At 37.1% G+C, this 22,873-nt stretch overlaps 1 protein-coding gene across 7 annotated transcripts in view; it reads right to left on the bottom strand.

The window, feature by feature from the left end:
• CNTN6 (contactin 6) overlaps positions 1 to 22,873 on the bottom strand; it is a 140,567-nt gene that overhangs the window by 12,400 nt on the left and 105,294 nt on the right. For 6 of the 7 annotated variants that reach the window (XM_069865607.1, XM_069865612.1, XM_069865608.1 and 3 more), the window contains 5 exons: positions 10,075 to 10,202; positions 3,306 to 3,481; positions 2,849 to 2,966; positions 2,617 to 2,775; positions 2,341 to 2,490 (listed from right to left, as the gene is read on the bottom strand). In XM_069865607.1, the coding sequence (XP_069721708.1) occupies positions 2,341 to 2,490; positions 2,617 to 2,775; positions 2,849 to 2,966; positions 3,306 to 3,481; positions 10,075 to 10,202 (731 nt within the window). The remainder of the gene's footprint in view (positions 1 to 2,340; positions 2,491 to 2,616; positions 2,776 to 2,848; positions 2,967 to 3,305; positions 3,482 to 10,074; positions 10,203 to 22,873) is intronic. The other variant, XM_069865611.1, reaches the window with a different exon arrangement.

The raw sequence follows: 22,873 nt of genomic DNA, 5'->3' as shown, positions 1-22,873 counted from the left end.
AGTGGCAATAAGTGAAATACTCTTTTGAATCACAGAAATTTATGTCAACCCCCTATCATTTCTAGATTCCAGTCCACATATAAAACTGTATCTGATTTAATCCTCTCTAGAAATGTAGAAATTTCGTCATGGTTTTGTTGCATAGTTATAAAAGTGAGTGCAAATGCTAATTGACCAGTTTGTTTTGGAGAGTTTGGCATAGGTATTAAGTTTTATCACTCACAATAAATGTCTCTGTGCACATCAGAGGCAAGCAATCTAAGACCAAAAAAAAAGAACATTAAAGGAAAAAAAGAGAAATAAAACAGACTTTCAAGCTTCATGTTTCCCTGTTTCATGAACCGGTTGATGCTTAATTAGTTCATGTGTTAAATGTGCTCAGTACTTACTACATTTGCATGGGGAAAAAATTTGTACTACTGCTCAGCAGAGCCTCAACTGGGTCATAGTTGAGAAACAGATAAAAATTTACAGCTGAGTGCACCAACAGAGGCTCAATTAATTCTTAGCTCATTTTAATGAAATGAAGAGTGGCTCATTTGCAACCACGAATCTACTAATGCTTAGATTTCAGCTGGCAAAATAGCTATTATAGCAGTGAAGATCAAATTCACCCTTTCATGGCCAGTAGTCTCCTGTCCACACTGATACTGTTTTTAGCTTTCTATGCTGATAAAAAGATAAGTGGTTATTTCTCCCTTTGCACAACAATGTTTTGAGAGACAATGATATGCAACAGTGAAGAGGTTAAGCAACTAAAACCTGAGGTAAATCTTTCTATTCCTTTTGGTAAGCTTCAGATGGGGCTACACTATAAGGAAATAATGTTCCTTGTGTTATTGCCATGATAAATAATACTAATTTTATTGTTTCTTCCTCTTTCCACCATTAGCCTGGTGAATCTGTCTAATAAAAAAAGCTTTAAAAGATGAAACCTTTTACTGACCATATAGGTTGTTTTGAACATCACACTTTACAAGCCCCAAGGTAGCGACAGCAAGAAAGACCTTCTCAAGACAATTCTGACTTCATGATCAAATATATAATGGAGAACATGTATTTGTGATACTCTGCTGGGAAATTTAGAAAATCTGGCCTCTTCCTGCCTCCAGCTTTTCTTTAGCCTTCCCATTTCACATTGTCCCTCACTTCTTGTGTCTGAAATCTTCCTGTGGTTCTGCTGAAGGAAGGGCTCATGTATCACTCAGGTATGCATCCTCCAGACACCTGAGTCCAGGCAGAATCTGTGCATCTTTCCAGGATGAAAGTTCTCAGGCTCTTCCCTTTATTTGGGAGCAACTTATTAAATTTAAATCAACTGATTTAATAAATTTTGAAGTAATTTTGCCTTGGAACAAATATTGAAAGTAATCTGAGAAACAAATGGATCTTTCTTTGTAAGGATATGCATATTTTCTGTAAAATGTACAATACTGTATTTTGAGTTCAATCTTGAAATGCAGTTTGCCGAACCTCAGAGTCTGGCAAATGAGACAAACAGAGAAGAGAAAGTGGATTGTAAGAGCTGCTTCCATTTTACTACTTTCCATCCTATAAATACTGATTCTATAGGTGGGGAAGAGCTGATAAGCAAGAGGATGGGAGAAACACAGAACGAACCAACAGCTTGGGCTTCAAATAAATTGCATCAAACTGAGTAGGTCAAAGGAATGACAGTGTCGGTCATCCAAGAATGAGTTTTCTTCCTATAAGGTTCCAAGTCCCAGAAGATAAATGTGTAAAGGTTAGACAGAGTAAGGATCCTGCCCTGGAGTCAGTGGAAACTATTAGTTTCACTGGGCTTTGGATGTTGTAATTTATTTCCTCCAGTTAAAGCCAATATCCTGTCCTCACTGATGCTCAGATATCAAGCATGCTCTGCAGCAAAGGCATTACATGCTTGTGCTAAGATATGCCAGATAGCTGGCTTTATAATTTTCTAGGGAAGTCTCTGAGCAGGGTACAAATGCGGTTATAATTGGAAGAAAACAAATGCTGTTCTCCAATTGCTTGAGTGAAAGCTTGTGTTCAGGCATGGGAATTAGATATATTTTGGGACATACGAAAGACAGGAAGCACGAGCCAGCCTCAGCCTTTATTAATGGCCCAAGTGATCTCCAAAACAGAGAGCAAAGTGTCTGGTACCTCAACCATGCTCAAGCATCCCTTGCACCCGTAGTGCAGGTCTGTTTGTCGTGAATCCATTGCTGCCACAGACTAAAATGCCAGACAGGTATATAAGTAACCCTGTGCGAGTGAATGGCTCTGCTGCAGTGGAATTATCACACTCAGGAGCTGGCAACATGTCTGTGTGGAAACTGGCAGAAACTAGGGTCTTACCTGCTGCTTTAGTTTTCAGTAAGGCTGATGGTCTGCTTGGCTCCCCAATCCCAACACTATTGCTGGCAACCACACGAAACTCATACTCAACCCAAGGACTTAAGTCAACCACTGTTGCCTTGTGTGTCTTACCATTAACGACTTCAGGAACTAAAGGCAAAATAAAGTTGTCAATAACAATGTATTTTTGGAGTAATTGATGGTGTATGCAAATTAATGGTGTATGCAAATTAATGGTATATGCAAAAAATGGAAAGTAGCTTTCAAATTGCTCACCTGTTGAAACTGCCTGCCATCCAACTGAGAAAGGAGTCCTTGTCTGAATGTTGTAGATCTGGACTGGACTATTATTATCTATTCCAGACTTCCAGGATAAAACAGCAGTAGTGCTAGAAATATTTTCAACTTTAACTTCTTCTGGTGGACCTGGAGGGCCTAATAGCATTAGCATTTTAAGTTTAAGGTATTACGTAAAGAAGATGTATGTGTCTACATTTAACAGACATACCTCTTACAATTATGTCCACTGTTGCAGATTGATTGTCTAAAGTTGTTTGTACCATGCACACATATTTCCCAGAATGATGTAGCTGGATATTTCTTATCATCAAATCCCCAACAGATTCCTGGAGTTACAAAGAAAGTAAACTAATCACTTACAACATGCTTTCCATACTGGGCATTTTTATAAATTGCTCAATATTAATAAAAAAATCAACTTTTAAATTAAAATATTCATAGCTATCATCAGTTCCTTTCATGTGGACATTTTTATTATGGCTTCACAAATAACTCAAGCGGCTTTATGAAATTTAAGAAAGAAAAATAAATGGCTACAGCCCTTGTGAAGAAAAAGTGATTTGCCATGCATATAAATAGCGATGGAGGAATTGTGATAAATATTTTTGTTGTCTAAACACTGTGGAAATATTTTCATTAAGTACTAAGGAATTTAAAAAACTTACACTTCCAATTCTTTCAAAATGATGTATTCCTCTATTAAAATCAATTGCATTGTTGTTGAATGACCATGTGAACACCACATCAACCGAGGGGTCATGAGACACCTGGCATGGAAGGACTATGCTTTCTCCAACTGTTACATCCATATCAGATGGTGGAATAGTAATTACAGTCCTTTCTACGGAGATAAAAAAAGTTCCTTTTTATTAACATGCTTATAAAAATAGTAGATCTTGAGTAAGTTTTGTACCATTTGTGAAATGATTTAAAATTGGTCCAAATGTTCCATAATACAGAAAATTATCTCTAATAGTGATGATTTTGGAACACTCTTACTCTTGCTTAGCCTATTACTTTTGCAGTATCAATACAATGAGCAAGCTGTGTGCCTCTCAGAGCGAGCAGATATCAGAGGCAACATGCTAAATTAGTTCTATGCTACTTTGTAGAGCCTATAGTCAATAGAAATGATTTCAGCTCAAAAAGTGCAGAATTCATTATTAAGACTGTTAAAAACATGCCCACGGTTCTTCAGACTTGGAAAACTCTCGTTATAGAAAAACCGTGACAAAAGCAAAATTCGCGTTCGTCTCCTCTTACTTTATACATTGAGATCCTTAATCTATTTTAGTGTTGGTGGCAATTTATTGCACAGTGTTGCTTATATTACATCTTCAAAAATGCTATCTTCACAGACAGGAAATCTATTTATTTAACCTTTTTTAACCCTTTACGCTGAGAAACAAACTTGTATCTCTTATGAAGGGAAGTAGTAGCTCACTAAAGAGGAAAGAAATACATTTATATGGCTTCAATTTTGTTGATATGAATGGCAGCTAGAGACAAAAATCACTTTGTTGTAAGCAGTTTCCTTTATGCATTTAAGTGTTATGAAATGGTGAGAACTTAGATGCACATGAATAAAATGAGAGCAGAATTCAGCAATATTAATTTGTTCTGAAAATAATGTGAGAGGAGAAGAAAATTCACATGAGCTGTATTAGTTCAGCATTCATTGTAGCATAACCCTGTGTGTTAGAAAGACACTTGAAAATTCAGGATTTTTGTTTTACTAGGACTTCGGTTCCAAGGGGTTGTTCTATTATAGGGGATTCAACCCCTTACCTTCAAGCACTTCATAATTCAGACTGTCGCCATCATTGCAGTAACTGATTAATACGTAAGTACAGATAGGTAATGTGGGCTGAAAATTGAAGGGCTTCTTCCCAGCATCTAAAATGTGCTGGATGAGTGACTGTTACAGCAGCGTTCAAAGTAAGAACAAGGTAGAATGTTCCATTTTCTGCCAACCTTTAAAAGTAAAACTGATTCTCTCTAGTTTCAGTGATATACCTGCTGTGGGCAGGTACCATTTTCCAAGGAAAACAAAGAATGAATTTGTCTGATTTTTATTGTTATAGATAAATTAGGTGAGTTCTTCTAGTATCATTAAAAGAGGTTTTTGTCATGAGTTAGAGCTCGGACTTAGGACACGCTTTCTCAGATTTCTCTGTGTACTCTGGTTCTCTTCACAGCCATGTAAAACTATAATTATGGCAGCGTCATCAGTTTGTCTGAAGTCAAGGACTGCAGAACTGTGAAGGCCTCAGATGACTGTCTTGAAGATACTCAATCATTAGGTTAGGAAAACCTCTTTTCTCTGGAAGCAGTGTGTCAGATGCAATAAATTCCAGATGATTCAAGGGCCATATCCATTGTTGGCACAACTCCACTGATTTCAGCACATGCTGGCTAGGAACTTGGCTCCATAAATCTCAGATGAAGTAATTCCATTGTGAAGTACAGGCAACTTTTATAGAATAATGCTAAAAAGAATCTGGGAACTACAGAGAATGTCCACAAAGTTTCTTTCCTTGCTTTTTCTTCTGTATTTCTTATTTTCACAGCTGAACTAAAACTGCATTAATAACACTTTGAGGAGAAAAAAATTATTACATGCAACATTGCTGTATATGTTAAAAGAAGAAAAAAGAAATAATACCCTGATATACGTTAGAAATTGGAAAGTTGCTTTCATGACAGCCATTATTCTCTCTTCCACTTGCAGGTGGCAGAGATCTGCTGGTTTAATATGGTTATCCAAACTTGTAATCTCTTCTTCAAACCCATCCTGTAAGACTTTCTCTCTCCTGCAGCCTATCAACCATGCACATCTCTACACTGAGCTTTTAAAGCTGGTAATAATGGCATTGAAGAAACAAAGTCTTCCCCAGAATACCATGATCAACTTCAAAGTTGAAATTCTACAATGCTCTGAACATTTATGGCATGCTTTCTGCTAGATTCCACTTGAGTTTTGTCTGCTCTGCCTTTAGCTCTTCAGGAGAGATGTCTCCATTCATAGTCTCTCATAAGTGATGCAAAAGACTACACCTGAGGAGAAAAAGTGACAGACCAGCTTTCAAGGGAACTGATATCCAGCCAGCATCAACCCATCACACCTTTACAAGACCCACATCACCTCTGCTGCCACAGAACTTAATGACACCTTGTTTTGTAACTCCTGCTTTTCTGTGTTGGATTGTTGGTCACCAGCATCGGTGCATTTTGGCTCTCCTGAAATGCTCTGTCTACAGCTACAGCATTCTATAAATAAATAAAATAGTATAATAAAATAATTCTATTTCTGTGGAAAGGTCAAAGTAAGATTAAGCAAGACTGATAGAAAAAGAATTGCATAGAATTTGTAATAAGATTCAATAGTTACATTCTAGTACCCAGAGAATATAGAAATTTATTTATTTATTTATTTATTTATTAAAATCTTTAAGCCTCCATCAATGTCAGTGTTCTGTTGTACAGGAAGGGGGCATTTGTAATGAAGCTGTCTGGGAATATTTTGAAACTTTTCTTCCTCAGAAGATTCCAATAACATTATGGTTGCCTCATTAAGTCTGTCATGTATTTCCTTGTGTTATTATTTGATCACACATTCAGAAAAATCAAAAATAAGACACTCAGTAATCCTATTAGAGGAAGTTAGTAGATGGAATAGAAATTCCAGAGATCACTTATCTAACTTGAAAAAAACATATTCTATGGAACTCCTTAGTGAACCAGTATTTTGGAGTATCAGAACATAAAGGTTTCTTGTTACAACACAGCAAATTCAAAATGTTATATGCTGTTAGTATTAAAAGAAGTCTATTTTCTTATTGGCATGAACCTATTTGCCTCCATCAAATAGATGTTGAACGCTTCCTTTTTGTGAGTTATACAGAGTTTGTGTGTGAGCTGTGTCTTTATAGCAGTGTTAGCAAAAAAATCCATTTTACTATCATATTATTATCCTCTTGTAACTTCTGTTTTAGCCTGCTCACCCACTGACGTAGAAGGGCTTACTTGTGTGATTTTTTTCTGCTTCTTTTACAGGGTTGTCTTAAAGACTTCTACCTCAAATACTTCTAAAAGCTTCTTCAAAGCTCTTGGTTTCACATTATCTATCTATCTTGCTTAGTAACAGCAGACATGCATTATATGGCAAATCCCATTCCAGAGGAGAAAATAGATAAGATGTTGTGAATGCTGGAGGTATAATAAAGACTTCTCAGACAAAGAATAAACAACTCAATGAGCAGCAATAAACTTAATTTGCACATTAGATATGCTTTTCCAAGTTCTGACATTTCAGTTGAAAATAATGCTGAAGCAATGAGGCCTATAATTGAACAGCCAAAACTTCTCCAGAGGGGAAACAAAAACAAATGTTCCTGCAAACAAGATCATTTTTATACCATGTTGTTACTCAGTGTTTTAATAAACTTCATAAATGCCAAACAAAATATTTTTTTTCATGTTTCAACGTGTTTTTTTCATATTGCTCCATTAGGACGTATGTATATGATATGTGAAATTGTATATAACGTTGATGAAGCCAGAGCTGCCTAAAACGTAAACTCCTTGGTTTATTCATTGCTAGCTATGCTGTAACATCATCTCAGATTACACATTGCACTGCATCAATGCTAATTGCTCTTTCATAATATGGGTATGATAAAGATTTTCCCAGCTGTAATAGGTTAGGGAGGATGTCACCCCTGCAGTCTAGGGTGACCATTCTGGAGTCATTGAAAACAAGAATATTAAGAAGGAAGAGTTACAAATTATATTTAATAATGTGTGCTTCTCGAAACTACAGATATTATTGCTAGCTGTTTTGCAAAACTGATAAATATGCTTTCTATAATCTAAGAAATTCCACTTCTTAATTTGTGTTCCTCATTTAAAATCAACAAATACAAATGCTTGTATATGTCTGTATTGAACAGAACATGTAGCAGCAAAGAGAAAAAAAATACTAAGCTTGCTTCATTTTTCTTCTTTTTTTTCAGTCAGTGATCAAAGATCAGAGCATAGTCATATTAGACGCTGCCTATAGGAATCTATATAATCTATATAAACAATACCTCTTTTCATGTCCTCCAGATCTGGACTAGTCCACTTTAGTGATAAGTGTGTACAAATTCTTTTCACTAATGGAGATAGATCATCCTTCAGCACAGCATAACCTGAAGCAGAAGACTGCTTTGGACATTATGTGCTTTGATCTGTTCTACACTGTATTTAACTGTGTTTCAAAGAAGGGTGAAAAATAATGCAGGGGAGAGACTCCCCTGCAGAGCATCACTGGATTAAGACCAGAGCCAGAGTATGTAGCTACACCAGAAGCTGAGCCCTAGTGCAAAGCTACAGCTTTGGAGGGAAGGAGAATTACAGCAGATGTGACCATTTGATATGATGTGTCTCCTACCTAATAACATGATTTTCTCGATGTTTAAATCGATAATCACAGGATGGTGGTTAGGGAAGTTACTTATACACTTCTGTAACAACTAAATAATCACAACATCTACAAGTAAACCCCCTGGCCTCACCAAGGTTGTCTAAAAAGCTGAATTAGGTGTTGAACTTGCCAGTGTTTTCGGTGGAAGGACTTACACCTCCATTCAGAAGCAGCATGGACTGCTCAATAAATTGCATGAACTGCTCAATAAATTGCCTAGACCAACGGGAGAAGCTAAGCAGAGCCATGTGCCTGGTTGTCGGCTGTGCCTGTGACAGCTTCAGCTGACAGAAAGGACTGTCACCCATGCAGGATCTTGCACTGAAGGTCTTTTTCTGTGAGTACACACCTTCTCGAGCAAGTAGCTTACTCCTCAAAGCAACAGTGACCTGGGGGCTGTCCACCTTTTGCATTAATGATTGGAGACTCACTGTTACAGTGCCCATCCAGAAAGCAGGAAGCCCAGAGTCAAATCATCCCTAGCTAAGGGTAGTGAATGCGGTGTCTCTGGATTATCTCAGCCATGACTCCACTCCAGCTGGAGAAGAGCTGAAAACAATGAAAGCAGCAGCCTGGGGGAAATTTGGTTCCCCCTAGAGTGAGGGTGTACAGTGAAGACAGAGGAAGGGAAAGGACCTAAGAATTGTCTTTCCAGTCTTTCCAGTCTCAAAGGTTATTTCTGTTCTGTATTCAAGTGCTAAAATGTTACTGCTAGACAATTACCTGCATTTAGTGCCTTAATCGAAATCAAGGTGGGAAAGTAAAGGAAATAAAGAAGAAGAAAGAATAATTTGCAGTATGCAGTCAGGCCAGTCCTTGCTGACATCCATGCACAGGCATAATGCATAAATTGGTACTGGCAGTATGGCAGATTTAATCATGTCCTATCAGTCATTTTGGCTTAGAGGACTTAGGATGTGGCTTCTAATAATGATCCTGGTGGGAAAATTTCATAGTGATGACTACCAAAGAGATGTGTTACTTTCTTTTTAAGGGGAGAATTAAAATTTTAGCTCATAGGTATTATGGAGAAGAAAATAATGGCAATGTGAGAGGAGGATGTTCCTCATACTCTTTTTAGAAAAAGATCTGTTTAGTTACATTAACCTATAGCTAACTGTTGAAGTGGTTTAATTGAAGGAAAAATCAAACATAAGAAAACATAAGCAAAAAAATCAAATGCATTCAGCTGATGAGGCATCCTGTGAAATGAGGTCCCTTAGTATTAACATGCAGGGAAACAAAACACTCCAAAAGCATAAAAGATATCCTAACGGATCCCTTGTTTTATTATTAATGGAACAATTAGGCTGCGGGAGGGCTGTGGATCACGGTAATTTCATTATTCAGAATAAAAGTCATGTGAAAAGCCAAAGAAGAGGTTTTGCCTGGCTTCGATTTGGTTTGGAGTTATTTACCAACCTGGGGAGCAGAGAAAGAGGAGGTTTCAAGTTCTGCAGGAACGCAACATACACTACACATATCTGGCCCATGCTGAAGAAAATAAACCAACCTTATTTTCAGCTTACTACATAACACCTTAATTCTTTTAGGCACTCCAGCTTTAAAGTCTCTTCTGCTGTTTCACATGTATAAACTGCACAGGTGGTACACCACACCTCCCCACGGCCACGGTGTCATCTCCAGCTCTGGCTGTCCAGTGCCTGCAGCAGTTCAGCCCATACCCGCGATGTCTAAACAGTACAGCAGTGCAAATATCATTATTAATGTTACTCCCTGTTTCTATGGATATCTTGGGAGATTACCCTGATAAACAAATTGATCATCGGAGTGGTGTGGTCATGAGGTTTTCTTTGCTGCAGGCAGTGGAAGGCTCTGCTTTAGCTTTAAACTGCAAGTGAAAACCTGACAATACTATCACTGATTGGCACAGTCTTGGGCTTCCCAATGAAAAAAAGCATGCACTTTCTAGTATTCATAAAGCACAAAAGAATATAGTAAAGTACCTTTCACAATCAGGTTCCCTGAACTTCTGGCAACTCCAAACTGATTTGTTGCTATGCAAGTGTAAACCCCGGCATCTGATCTGGTGATGTTATAGAGCCTAAGACTGCCATCCTCTAGTAAGATGACCCTGGGAAAAAAAATTAACAAACAGAGAAGATGAAAAAAAGACTTATGTTATTGGAACTGTAACAGAAATGCAGTGCTACTTTTCATATTTAAATGTTTCCGTTATACTTTTTGTCTTCTACAGCAAGCTAAATATGTATCAACCAATTTCTACCTCTGTTTGTTATTGATTTCTATATTAGAAATATTATACTGACACACTGGAGTTGACCATTAGCTTAACAAGCTGATTTTCTTGCTGTAAAATCTGAAGTCTCAACAGAAAGAAGGAAGATTCAACACGTTACCTAATTGTGCTATATTTTACAACCAGAAGCTTCTTTTTTGGATCCTAGGCTCCTCTGCCATACTAATGCTATGTCTGAGCCCAGCTGCCTGTTCAATTTTGTCAGGATTATTAAAAGATATTAGCGGACTAGCTGAGATGCTGAAATGCCATCTCACAAACCAAGGAGCCAAATGAAATACATTGCTGCCTCATAGGGCCCTCAAATCATTTTATTATTCACTATGTTGTTTACACCAGTTTGCAGAGTGTTGGGTAAATTGCATTTAATAGTAATTTCAGGACCACTCCTGGGTTTTACGGACAAAATTAATTTCTAAGCTTGTTCATATGCTTCTTCATGTCAATGAGATACTTTGGGAACTAAGTCAGTACAGAGCTTGAACTGTTTTCCTCACGTAAACTTTCACTGTATGACTGGCACTTTTTTGCTTTTACAGACAAGGAGAGCACCTCAGAATTTTGGGATTTTCTTCAGAAATATATAGAATACATATCTGTCATGGGTAGAGAGTTTCAAAATGAAAACTTAATTAGGTAAACAATTAATTTGAGGATAGAAAATAATATTATGATTTTTCATTAATTTTGTGCCCGTTCTTCCATTTGCTTGTTGAAGTTCTTGGCCATTTTTTTTCCAATTTTGGAAGACAGTGGGCTGAAAGACATGAAGTTCCTGGAAATTTCATGAAAATGGGCTCAGGGTCTCTATGTACAACTCTTCTTGCTGCTCGGGTCACTGCATGAGCACATTCCTTAGCTGGCATCAGAGAATCTGTACCTAACCAGGGAAGAGCTGCACTCAAACTCCACGCTTTCCTACATCTGACAAGATCCAGCTGTATGTCACAAATCCACAAGAAACCAGGCTTCATTCATTCCAACACTCACAGAAGCACTGCATTATTCTTTTGTATTCCTCTCTTAATTGACATTTAAATCTCATAGAAGAATCCTTTCATAAAAAGCAAATATCTAATTCATGCATCACAGCTTGAGTATTTAATATTTATTACTAACATAAGATTGGATGATGTAATGAATTATTAAAGGAAACGAACAATAACAAGAGCAGAAGTTGAAGCTGGCAGCAGTATCATAGCCATTAAACACACAAAAACTTCATAGTGTCTTGCTGCATTCCACTCTCGTATTCATACCTTGTAGCTATATGTGTAACACATGTTAGACCTTGTTCTGCTTCCTGTTACACGCTCCCAGCCTCTCAGTTGATGGAGAGAAGCACTAGACTTGGATTTCTGTTGCTTTTTTTCACTTACTTACCTCCAGTTTCATGGCTCCTCCCCTTGTCTGACCTTGCCCTACCAAAAGATTTGCCCTTGAGCAGCTGAGAAAAGCTGAGGTGTCCCTGCAGGGTTGGGCACTCTCTCAGTGGCATGTGCAGCTGACAAGGGAGGGGATTTGGGCTTGAATGAGAAATCCTTGTTACCTTGGCAATAATCACCAGGTACTGCAGCAGTTTTTTGCATGAAATTTGTTGTACAATGAGAAAATAAGTTCAGGCTTAATAATCCATCATTTATCCATATTAAATTGGAGAGGAGCAAACTATGAAGCAACAAACTATGCTCTTCAATGTAAAGATGGATCAACTAAGTGACTTTTTTTGATAAGGAAGGATGAATAAGCATGAAAGAACTGAGCCTTTCTGCTGGCTTAACAATGCTGTGCATCAAAATGAGACCATAATTGCCTCTCCTTTTCAGTATGGGGACCCATCTTATTACAGTGTTTCATAGGCAGGTTTAAATAAGAAACATTTTCAAATATTTCATTTCTGCCTCTGCAATTTTCTATGCATTAACGATGCATTTCTGCAGATCAGTTTTCAACAGCCACACAAAAACACCCTCATTAGAAACCGCTGATAATAAAACAGTTGATTCAATTGACTACTTAGCTAACATATGGTGGCTTCATCAAAAAGTATCAAAAGAGACTCAAGTGTGAATCAGCAAATGTTCATAAATTGGATACCTGAATAATGAGTTATAACAAGTTATTGTAGTGTCACCATCAAATATTGATGCCCTGCTATACTTACTACAGTTGTACCTAAAAGCTCTATGTACAAAAGGAATACAGAAGTGGGCATGAGCATGGAGAATCCTTGAATACACAAGCTTTCTATGGATTTCTTGCTAGGGCTTTTTCACTGAAGTTTAGTCATATCTACCTCAGATTATTTTTTCCCTGTGTTCTTTTTTAAGAACTGAGACCTGAATAATTCCCAGATTCCTGGTTCTTCCACTAAGAGGGGTTTGTACACACTCAAAAGCTGATAAGGTAAAATTTGTTCTGAAAAAAATACTGTTCTGAAAGAACATTTCTGCAGCTGGGAAGACTGAGGATGAAATGACTCTTTGAATGGATCAAAACGGAGCTTAGCAAAGAGAAAGTATGAGATAATAAAAGCTTCAGAGTTGTTTGAAACAGAGGTCATGCTACCTAAAGACAATTAGGGAGCCAGCAGTAAATAAAATACTTAGGCAGAATTCATCTAAAAGTACAACAGACTTCAGAGCAATTAGTTAGCAGGGAAGGGAATTAAAGAATTAAAGAAAAAAAGTGAGTGATTTCCCGCTGTATTGAGGTCTGTGTCAGCAGAGTGATGAGAAAGCAGAACACAGCAGAAAATCAAGATGATGCATTTGAAATGCAAGACAAAAAAGTAATGCAAAGTACAAACCCAGCTGCATGAACAAAAAAGTTACCATAAACTTCCTCAGAGCCACTTTACACCATGAGTGGGTTCACAGTGGCTGTACTTTATCCTCTTCCATTTGTCTTTCAAATAATGGAACTGTGATTCTGAAGGCAATGGGAATATTTCTTTCAATGGGCTTTGGATCAAGTTCTAACATGATTTAAAAAGAATCTGTGAAATGCATGTCTCACCTGCTGAAAGGCCTGCTGAAAACCGTTACTGTTCACAACATTTTAGACTGTGTGAAGGCTATAGATAATAATTCTTAGCTTTTGCATCAGAAGACAAGGTAATTCCATGTACTGCAACAAGACAAAAGTTTAGCTTGTTCAATGTAGTGCAAGTAGAATATTTTGCCTGCCAGGAAAACAGAGAAAGAAGAATGAAATTTGCTACTTGGCATACAGCTGTTCGTAAAGCTGTGTTGCAGCAAGGGATTGCTTAAGCATAAGCCTAAATCTAAACTCAGATATCTGACTTACAAATGCTTTAATTCTTATCAGACTAGTGCTAACACCTATGTTCCTGTCTGAACTACATATGTGCTACTTCTATGTAAACAGCTCCATTAAACAAAGTTGCTATGAGGAAAAGAAGAGATGAAAATCTAGTTATATAAACTCATACTGATACTGCACACGAGGGCTAATTAGAAATAGCCAGAAATATCGTTCCGTAAGTAACAACCCTGCAAAAAAGATGAATATTTTGGATGCAGTTCATTTGGTGTGGATTGTGGGACCACAAGACTTAAAACACAGTTCAGGGAGATGTCTAACCAACTTTCTATCTGCAGGATGCCCATGGTAGAGGGCAAGGGCAGAGTAAGGATGCAGCAGCACGTACCACAGTCCCTTTGCAGCATTAAGTGCCCAGTAACCCAGGGCCTAGATCTAGAGATAATGCTTTCCTAAATAGGATAAAAATCTGTCTGCATGAACGAATACAAAGCCCTTTGGGCCTCTGCAAACCTTTAGTCCCACAACAGTTTGGGATTTTTTTTTTTCCCAGTTTACTTAAGTACAGTGCAAGTGATGTCCTTTTGTTTGTTTCTAATCTACTTATTCAATTTGATTGATCCACGTCCTTGTCCTCTCTGAGCGACTCCATTAGTATACAAGATAAGAATTACACACAGAAGGGGAAAACAAACAGCCTAACGAAGATCTGCTGGAGTCAAAACTGCATAATGTTCAAAAAGAAGAGTTCTGCAGAAGACATGAGACTGGGAAGAAATAAAAGCTCATTAAAATTGTCACACATACTTTTTAAGTAAAGAACTTGAGAAATCAAGCAGGGATGATAGATACAGCTTTTAATTAACCAGGCCAAACAAACCATCTCTGAAAGTGTTGTCTCATGTGAACAAAAGATTGTTGATGGCTATTTGCTTTGATCTTAAGACCATGAAAGAATAATATGTATTTAACAAGGCTGATAGAAAAATAAAATAAGAGAAAAGAAAGAGGTGTCAACTCATTAGATTTTAAAGTGCAGCAGAGGTAATTTTTGTGTACTGTCATACTGCTCAGCCAATCTGTTTTAGAGAGAGGTGTGATTTTAATTCATGGATGTGAACTGCATTAATTCAATACAGCATGTCTTTGAAATCCCCATCAAAATTTGTTGAGCTGCAACAGTGTAAGGCTGGGAGTGAATCAAGCCTACTTCTGCAGAATTCAGCACTGCCAGTAGGGTAGCTATCTCTTCAAGGGCATAAAATAATGCCTTTCAAAATAAAGTAACTCTGATACTTAATGTAAAGATTCTTTCTTCTTTTCTCCTGTCTGCCTCTAATATCAAGTGTCTGACACTTCATAACATTATTGAAGTCATCATCACAGCACTGTGCAGATAAAAAGGGAGTATGCTGGATCTGATGAAATCAGAGGCAAAGTAATTTTTTATTATCTGAGAAATCCTATTTGAAACCATGCTTCTCAGTCTCACTTTACTGCTCAAGAGCAAAAACACTCTTGCTTTCATAGGCTATGAAAAGATATATTGTTTATAAATGTCTTCAGATATGGTAGCAGACATTGAGACAATAACTGACACTTCTAATTTTACAAAGACTGAGAAGCATGAGAGAGGCTGAATTAAAAAGTGCAAGGGGCAGTAAGTGACGGTCAGAAACATGAGCACAGCTCTCAAGTGACTCAGATTTACCAGGGATTTATGCAGATGTAAATGTGGGTGAAGTTTGACTGAGTGGATGAATTGTACCTGCTGATGACATTTCTGATATTTTTCAAAAGGTCCCACTGAGTCCCATCTGAGATCTGACTGTCTGTATTATATGTTAATGATCTTTGTACCTGTTTATCTTATTCTAAATGTAATTTGTATGCTAATAGTATTGCCATTTAATAAACTATGCTTAAAAGAAGATTTTCCTTATCTCTATACTGATATAAATGAGCTTCAGTGTTGACTGACAATTAAGTGGAAATAAAATAAACATTTAAAATCTGCATTTGCTATTTGGATCAAAACAAAAGTGTAAAATCTAGTTGAATATTCTTACTAAAATACTTTAGAAAATAATACTCTTACCAATGATAGAAGATGACACTATAACCCTGTTCTTTTATTTTCGTAGGTTGCTAATCTGAATGTATATAGTTATAGAGAACAGCAATGAGAAGGAAAGGATCAGCAAATAGACTTTGAAAAATTCTGTGTTGAGAGTCCAGGAGGAAAATGAACCAAATTGCCAAAGAAAAAGGTTGCCATTTTTTTAAATTTGCCAACAAGTTCTGCTGTTTTTATGAAAACCTTATAACTCTGATACATCAGGCAAAAGTTTCTTCAGCACAGGATGGTATGCTTACACTACTACTATTCAATCAAATCTGAGCATTAATCATTATTTTTATGATTCAGACATTATTAGGAGTTCAGACACAGCCATTCATACAACCAAAATCACTCCAGCTGCAAAACAAAACCCTTAATTTGGGACTTAAGTAGAATTTAAACAGTACGTAAGGCCCTGAATTACCCTCTGCATGGGAGTTTAATTCACTTACAGGAATCTTCTTCCCTATCTACTTATCAGTATACATTTCAAAACTAAAAGTACAATAAAGCCTGCTGTTAACTTTAAATTATTTTGTATATAAAACAAGTAACCAACATCAGGTACACAGCATGGTACTGACTTGCTTTCAGAAACTCTGGACAGGATATTTCTGTCTACACACACACAAACATAACAAATATAAAGTATTGGAGGTGCTCTTGCAGTAGGTATGTTCTGATGTTGGACTGATTAATTTTTAACAGTCAAATCAGGAAACGAATTTTGGAATAAATAGTTCAAAATTCTTAACTCAGGTAAATAATTTCTAGGACAGCAAAAAATTAAGGACAAAAGTCATTATTTTCTTCTACTGAGGAGCTGTTTGTTTTTCTCGTTGGCTTAAAGGAAAGCCTGGAGCAACCCTAACGGGGCTATGGAATTTATGCTTAATTTGTGTGATAGGACTGCATGTGGTTCACTGAAGCCTTTGACCCACATCCTCACTCAAAATAAAACAGAGCATAGACATTTTATGTCCTTTTAATGTGTGAGTAATACTCTACTCTTTGTGTGTCTCCTTTAAGCAGAATCTTCCTTTCACTGAAAAAAATTTTTAGTTCTCATAGAAAAGAAGCAATGAAATAGCAGTATTTCTTTTTAATAAAAACCTATGGCTAAACTGGAGGTATTAGGATTCTCCTACAAACCCTTCATGCTGTCCACGCACTAGCCACATTCTCAAGATGCTGTTTCTGTGCCTTTGCCCATATAAGCCTTCACATTCAAAATAAACACAGAAACTCCTCTCTAGAAGACTGTTCATTGTGCCTACAGTACGACTTGTAACAGTTCATTTGCCTGTCAAGTTAATCAATGTCATATTGCTCCTTTTTACATAACCTCCCCAACAGATCTTGATATTTCTGTTATCTTTAAAGTTACTTGCAGGTTGAAAACTTTTGGGATCAGGAGCTCTCTTTTATTTGGTGTTTGTACAGCATGGTTTTCATCCGATACTAGTACTTCTGCACGCTATGACAATACACACCAGAGTGCAATGGTAATGATGCACATGGCAGTACAACTTGGACCAGAAGAGAAGCACAGAAGGTTGCATTCTCTCATTATATTTTGTGCAAACTCCTAATTAGCTACCTTGATTCAAAGCCTGCTTAAGTCAATGGAAAAACTCCAATGCGATTAGCTGGCTTTGGATCAAATCCTGAACATCAATAAGAGTATGTGCATGAAGCAGGGATAGAACACGAACTGAAAGGGAGAGAGGGTACAACACTGACATTCACTGGGGTTTAGTTTATTGCAACTCCATATGACATGGAAGAGTGACAGATTGCTTGAGACAACTCAGTATGTAGGACAGTCACTCAGAAAGGTTCACAGTAACAAGGCTCCCAGGAGTTGAGAAGGAACAATTTAAAATTGTATTAGAGGTGTCATACAGAAGGGAAATTGTAATAAATACAGCATCACGCAGGTTGTCATTCTTCCTTATACATGAGAACATATGGCTCATTTGCTTACTTGATGCTTATGCTATCTGATGTGCTAAATACTATTGCATTAAGTAGTCAGAAATACACGATGAAATTAGTTTTATTGGCATGTTCCATTATAAACTCTCTAAGGAGAGAGAAAAGAAAGGAAAAGCCCTTTTCTTATGTGTACCACTGCACTAATATTCTCTGTTTCCTGCTTGACAGCGTTTCTTTGGGTCAAGTAGCAATGGGGGTCCCCTTCTGCCTTCTCATTACTCTGCAGTGGTTTGACTTCAAATGGAAAGATAACAGGGGAAGAATAAAGGGAAAATACAAAGCAAAATAAGATTAAGAAGAAAAATAAAACTCCGTCTTTTTCTTCCCCTCATCTGTGCTCATTCTTCCTTCTCCTTGTATCTCTCTTCCTTGTCTTTCACTCATATGCTTTCCACTCCCCTGCATCCACCCTCAGGTTTGGGGAGAAGACAGAAATAGTTGTAAACTCGGAGAACACAAAGACTGAAGGTATTTCAGGTAAGTCTGAGGCATTTTCTGTCATGTCTTTGGTTGTAAAACCTTTCTTGTGCCAATATCAATTTTCCTGGATCACCAAAGATTTCTGCTCATGTGTACTCACTCCGCAGTGAGTATTACGACAATTTATGTTTCTCCTGTATATCGTGACATTATTCAGAAGGAAGCAAGGACAAATTCTTGCACATTTTTGCCTGCAACCAACACTGAAACCACTAAAATACCATTGCTGTTAGCAACTAAATATTCAAGAAATATATTATAGCTGTGTCCAATAGTCTTTTGCAACAGCCTCTTTTCTACCTTTCATACAGAAACTGAGACCATTGTTGTCTGAACACAAGATATTTTTAGCTAGAATGAATAATTCTTCTTGCAGCTCTCAGCATTCCCTTGGAAAAGGTGTAATGACAGGTTTTGTCTGTTAGCACTGAATATGTAGTTGTAGTGTGGCCCAAGAGAAGAAAACACAAAGCAATTTTATATAACAATCTCAGTTTTTGTAGGAGGTTTCATGTCTTAATATGTAAGGCCAAGTACAGAAAGCAGGCAGGTAAATCCATGCCTTTGATTTCTGTCAGTCTATTTGTTAGCAAGGAATGGAAATTAAGTGATTAAGCAAATTTAGGAGATGTAGAATCAATTCCATTGGTTCCCTATGCAAAATCAGAATTTCATCAAAAGCAAAGTTTAATTTGTATTCATGTTGACTTATAATGATGGTGGCTAAGATATCTGGAACTGCTCTGATTGCTGATGTCCACACTTCAAGTGCTCTATTTAAAAACTAATATAGGAAATGAAATTCTTTATAAGCACTCAGACACTGGTTAGATAGAAGGGTTAATACATATCATCAAAGCTATGCAAAGCTTCTTGTGGTAGAAAAGCAAGAAGGATAAAAATGGAGATACACTTAATCCAGGCTTCAAAAATCAGACTTAAAAATAAAATAATAGTAATATTAATATTTCATTGCTATCCACCCAACTACATTGCTGTAGAAAGCTGGGAATAGAACGGTAAGCACTGGAAGAGCATAAGAAAATGTTTTATATGAAAATTCCTACCAGCATACAAATGTCTATACTACCTTCATCTGCAAATAGCAGGTGCATAAAGCAGGGTGGTTTGTGTCACTAAGCAGCAGACAAGCAGAGCTTCTATTTGCCTGTGCTACTCAGCTGGTCTGACATCAGCATGGTGGGGGGTAGGGTGTCCAGACACTGGATAGGTTTTATTCCCCTAGTTTTGCTCATCTAAAAGTTAGGCATCTCATTTGAGATAGAAATGCCTGCCAAGAGAATGTAAATAACTAGCTTAGACTGCATATTGACTTCAGCTAAATAAAAGTTAAGTGACATCAATTTCCTCCTTTGTTAGCAGAGTAGTGCAAATTTTGGAATTTTCAATCCATTTTGTCTTGATTCCTCCCCAAGCAGATTTAAAATAAAATAAAAAAAAAGAAAAAAGAAAAAGAAGAAAAGAAAAAAAGGATAATGGATATTCTGAAGGTTTCAGTGAAAGCTAAACAAACAGTGCTGACATTCTGGTAATTGAAATGTTTTGTTGAAGTTTGTTGAACTGCCCTGACACATTTCTTCTAAAATTGGTTTAAGCTGAAATGCTGTTTTAAAGTACAATGTGTTTTGTATGTTGTATTTGATCAGTGGATTGAGCACTTCTCCTGTTTACCAATTAATTGCCTTTATATGTTTAGGCTCCTATTTCTCTAATTCCAGTCAGAAGACAGAATTCTTTTCCCAAAAAACAAACATTTTAAAATGTGTTTAAGTGTTCATGGTTTTGGTAGAGCAGCAGAAGAAAGGCAGAAGCAGATGGTGGCTGTGAGTGCTCAGAAGGCTGTTGGAGAAAGGTCCTGCCCAGGAGATCGATGCAGCAATTCAGGTGCAGCACGTGGCTGTGAGTGGAGCCAACCCTTTAGTTAATGAAACCCACTGGGTCCTTCTGTTTCACCTGAGAGCAGGAGAATCCTCTTAAGACTGAGGTTCCCAGGTAATACCCTCCGTCCATTGTGCTAGAAGTTTCCAGTCACAATATCTGCGCAGTTTTCTTTGCATAAGAGTGATGAAAGACAGCTTTTCATTTTAGTGCTCAATCTTTCTCCCATGGCAATAACTTGAATGCAAAACACCAAAACCAAGTGCAGCAGGGGAGAGAGAATTTACCACTTATAGCATCTTTGTTTCTGGCAGAGAATCAATTATCATCCTTCACAGAGATGGGACTGAACTGTGTCCTAAAAGCAAGTCTAAAAGCCAACAAATATTAAATATATTTTATTGACCCCTAAACATACTTCTTGTCCAGTCCTCAGAAAACTATTTAAATTATGAATATTTGTTTATTAATGATTATTAATACATGGGAAGTGCTCTATATGACTAATGCGTTCTTTCAGCCTACCTCATTTTCAGTTTTCCCTCGGCTATCCTCATTTGAATTCTGAGTGGAGTGAATCACATGTTTATACGCGTTCATGGCTGTTTGTGGATCCTCAACTCATGGTGAGGGAATAGCACCTCTCACTGGTAAAGCAAAGGGGGTTCCAATTCCCATTTATTAAAATGCTTCAATCAAAACTAATTTTTATGAAATAAGTCTTCCATGAGGGTGCTGATCCTGAATCCAGTGAAGGCAATAACAAGACACATGGCATTTGTGATGAGATCAGTGTCTAGATTTGCGAATGTGCTTTATTTAATACACAAATTGTTCCTTTCTACTCTTTCTCTTCCTCAGTGGGCACATGGAATTATAGAAATGAGAAGAGGAATACACCCAAGGCACTTACTAAGAATATAGGACATACATGAAAATAGCCCGTATCTGTGTCAGGCTCCATAGGGTGGGAGTTCAAAGCATTAAGCTTGTTCTTTTTCTTTGTTACGTTTCATTTCTACATTGAGCTAAAATCCACAGCACGTGCCAGGAAAAAGTTGAGCATTTGGCAAAGGGCAAACAAAATCTTTTCAAACAATTGCCCATTAGACAAGTGGAATTGCTCCCGAAAGCCCATTTCTCAAGACTTCGATGCAAAGTGGGAGGTTAATTGCCCAAATTAAAACCTGAAGCTGTACTGCTAGATGATCCAGAGAAGCTGACTGGGGGTTTCACTTGAAGAGCAAGCAGGTATAAACAGCTAGGATCAGCCAACTGTGGAATTTCTCTTTGATTCTGGCAGCTGATAACACTGAATGTGCTCATGTAGCCAGCTGCATGAAGGAAAGATAAACTCCAACACTCAGGGATATGAGCTTTATGAATGAGGGTACACAATGTATATTGCAAATGTATATTGCTTTGAATGCAATACAGTGTTCTAAATAAATAAGAACATACAAAGGGTTGGTCTGGGAAACGATGTGTTTGAACTACAGAGAAGATGGGAGAGACAAGCAGGTCTGGAGGACACTGTCTGTACCCTGAAAAGAGGACTGAGGGCTGAGGACCTTCCCTGCAGGGAAGCGGCAAGACATTTGAAAGATTGCACTTCAGGAAATGTTATTTTTCAAATATCAGGGGCCCAAATACTTCAGCTTCATAAACTTGAAAAGGCTTGATAAAAAATCCTCAGAGCAAATAAAATAAAAATATTTTGTTGTGCTTTTACTAATATGGATAGTCTATTGATTAGCTCTTCCTAGTTAGCACACTTCTGTTTACATACTTACAAACTAACACTAATATAAAGCAGTGTTGTCTTTTCATAGTAAGAGCTCAGATCATCAGAGAGCAATGGTTATGCATGATTGCCAGGAATAAACTACTATCATGAATGAAAGAAAGAAGGTGGGAAAAAAAGCATATCTTTTTCCCCTTAGGGTGCAATCGGTCTAGTTGCACTATTTCTGGAACAAAAGATTGAATTTGTCTAAATGATTCTGAAGAAGTTATGTGATCTGACTTATTTAGCAAATGTCTGCTACAGTTTTGCTGTCAGAACCATAAGGAGCTGGTATTTATTTTTTTAAAAGCATTTAGAATACAAGATTTTTTTTTTAAAAGCAAGCTAATAAGGAAGTCCATAGAGATTATAAATGCTGCACAATACCATGGGGGCAGAAATAAGGAAAGCTTTAACTAAAGTAGTTAATCTGTATGTGACATGTCAGGGTTCAATCATATATAGAGAGAAAAGCAGAGAAGATTCCTTCTCTTTTTTATGAGAAAAGACACATGTAATATTAGTACTTTAATTAGCTGTGTGCTTTAATTGCAGCCATACAAATCATTACTTAATTTTCTATTTTCTGTCACTAAGATCTCTGGAAAAATGCTGTACAGATGAGTTATTTTCTCATCTTGAAACAATGGTATTAGCTATTTTGTCATTTAATCATCAAAAAGCCTCATAAATTCTAGTTTGCAACAGTGGAAACAGTGGTAATAATGTTTTGCACATGGAGAGTTTAAACAATCTCTCTCTTTGCCTCAGTGTAAATCCTGCTCCTTTTGTTTACTCCTGCTAAGCAGCAGAAGGCCTTCTGGGATGCTCAAAAATTACAATGTGCTTATAATTATTGTTAGTAATTAATACAGAAGCACAAGTAAATACTGTATGCAGTATGTAAATATTTTT

The sequence above is a fragment of the Phaenicophaeus curvirostris genome, chromosome 11 (genome assembly GCF_032191515.1).
Source record: "Phaenicophaeus curvirostris isolate KB17595 chromosome 11, BPBGC_Pcur_1.0, whole genome shotgun sequence".
Taxonomy (NCBI): Eukaryota; Metazoa; Chordata; class Aves; order Cuculiformes; family Cuculidae; genus Phaenicophaeus; species Phaenicophaeus curvirostris.
The sequence above is the reverse complement of the archived record's forward strand: the minus strand, read 5'-3'. Positions and strand labels throughout refer to the sequence as shown.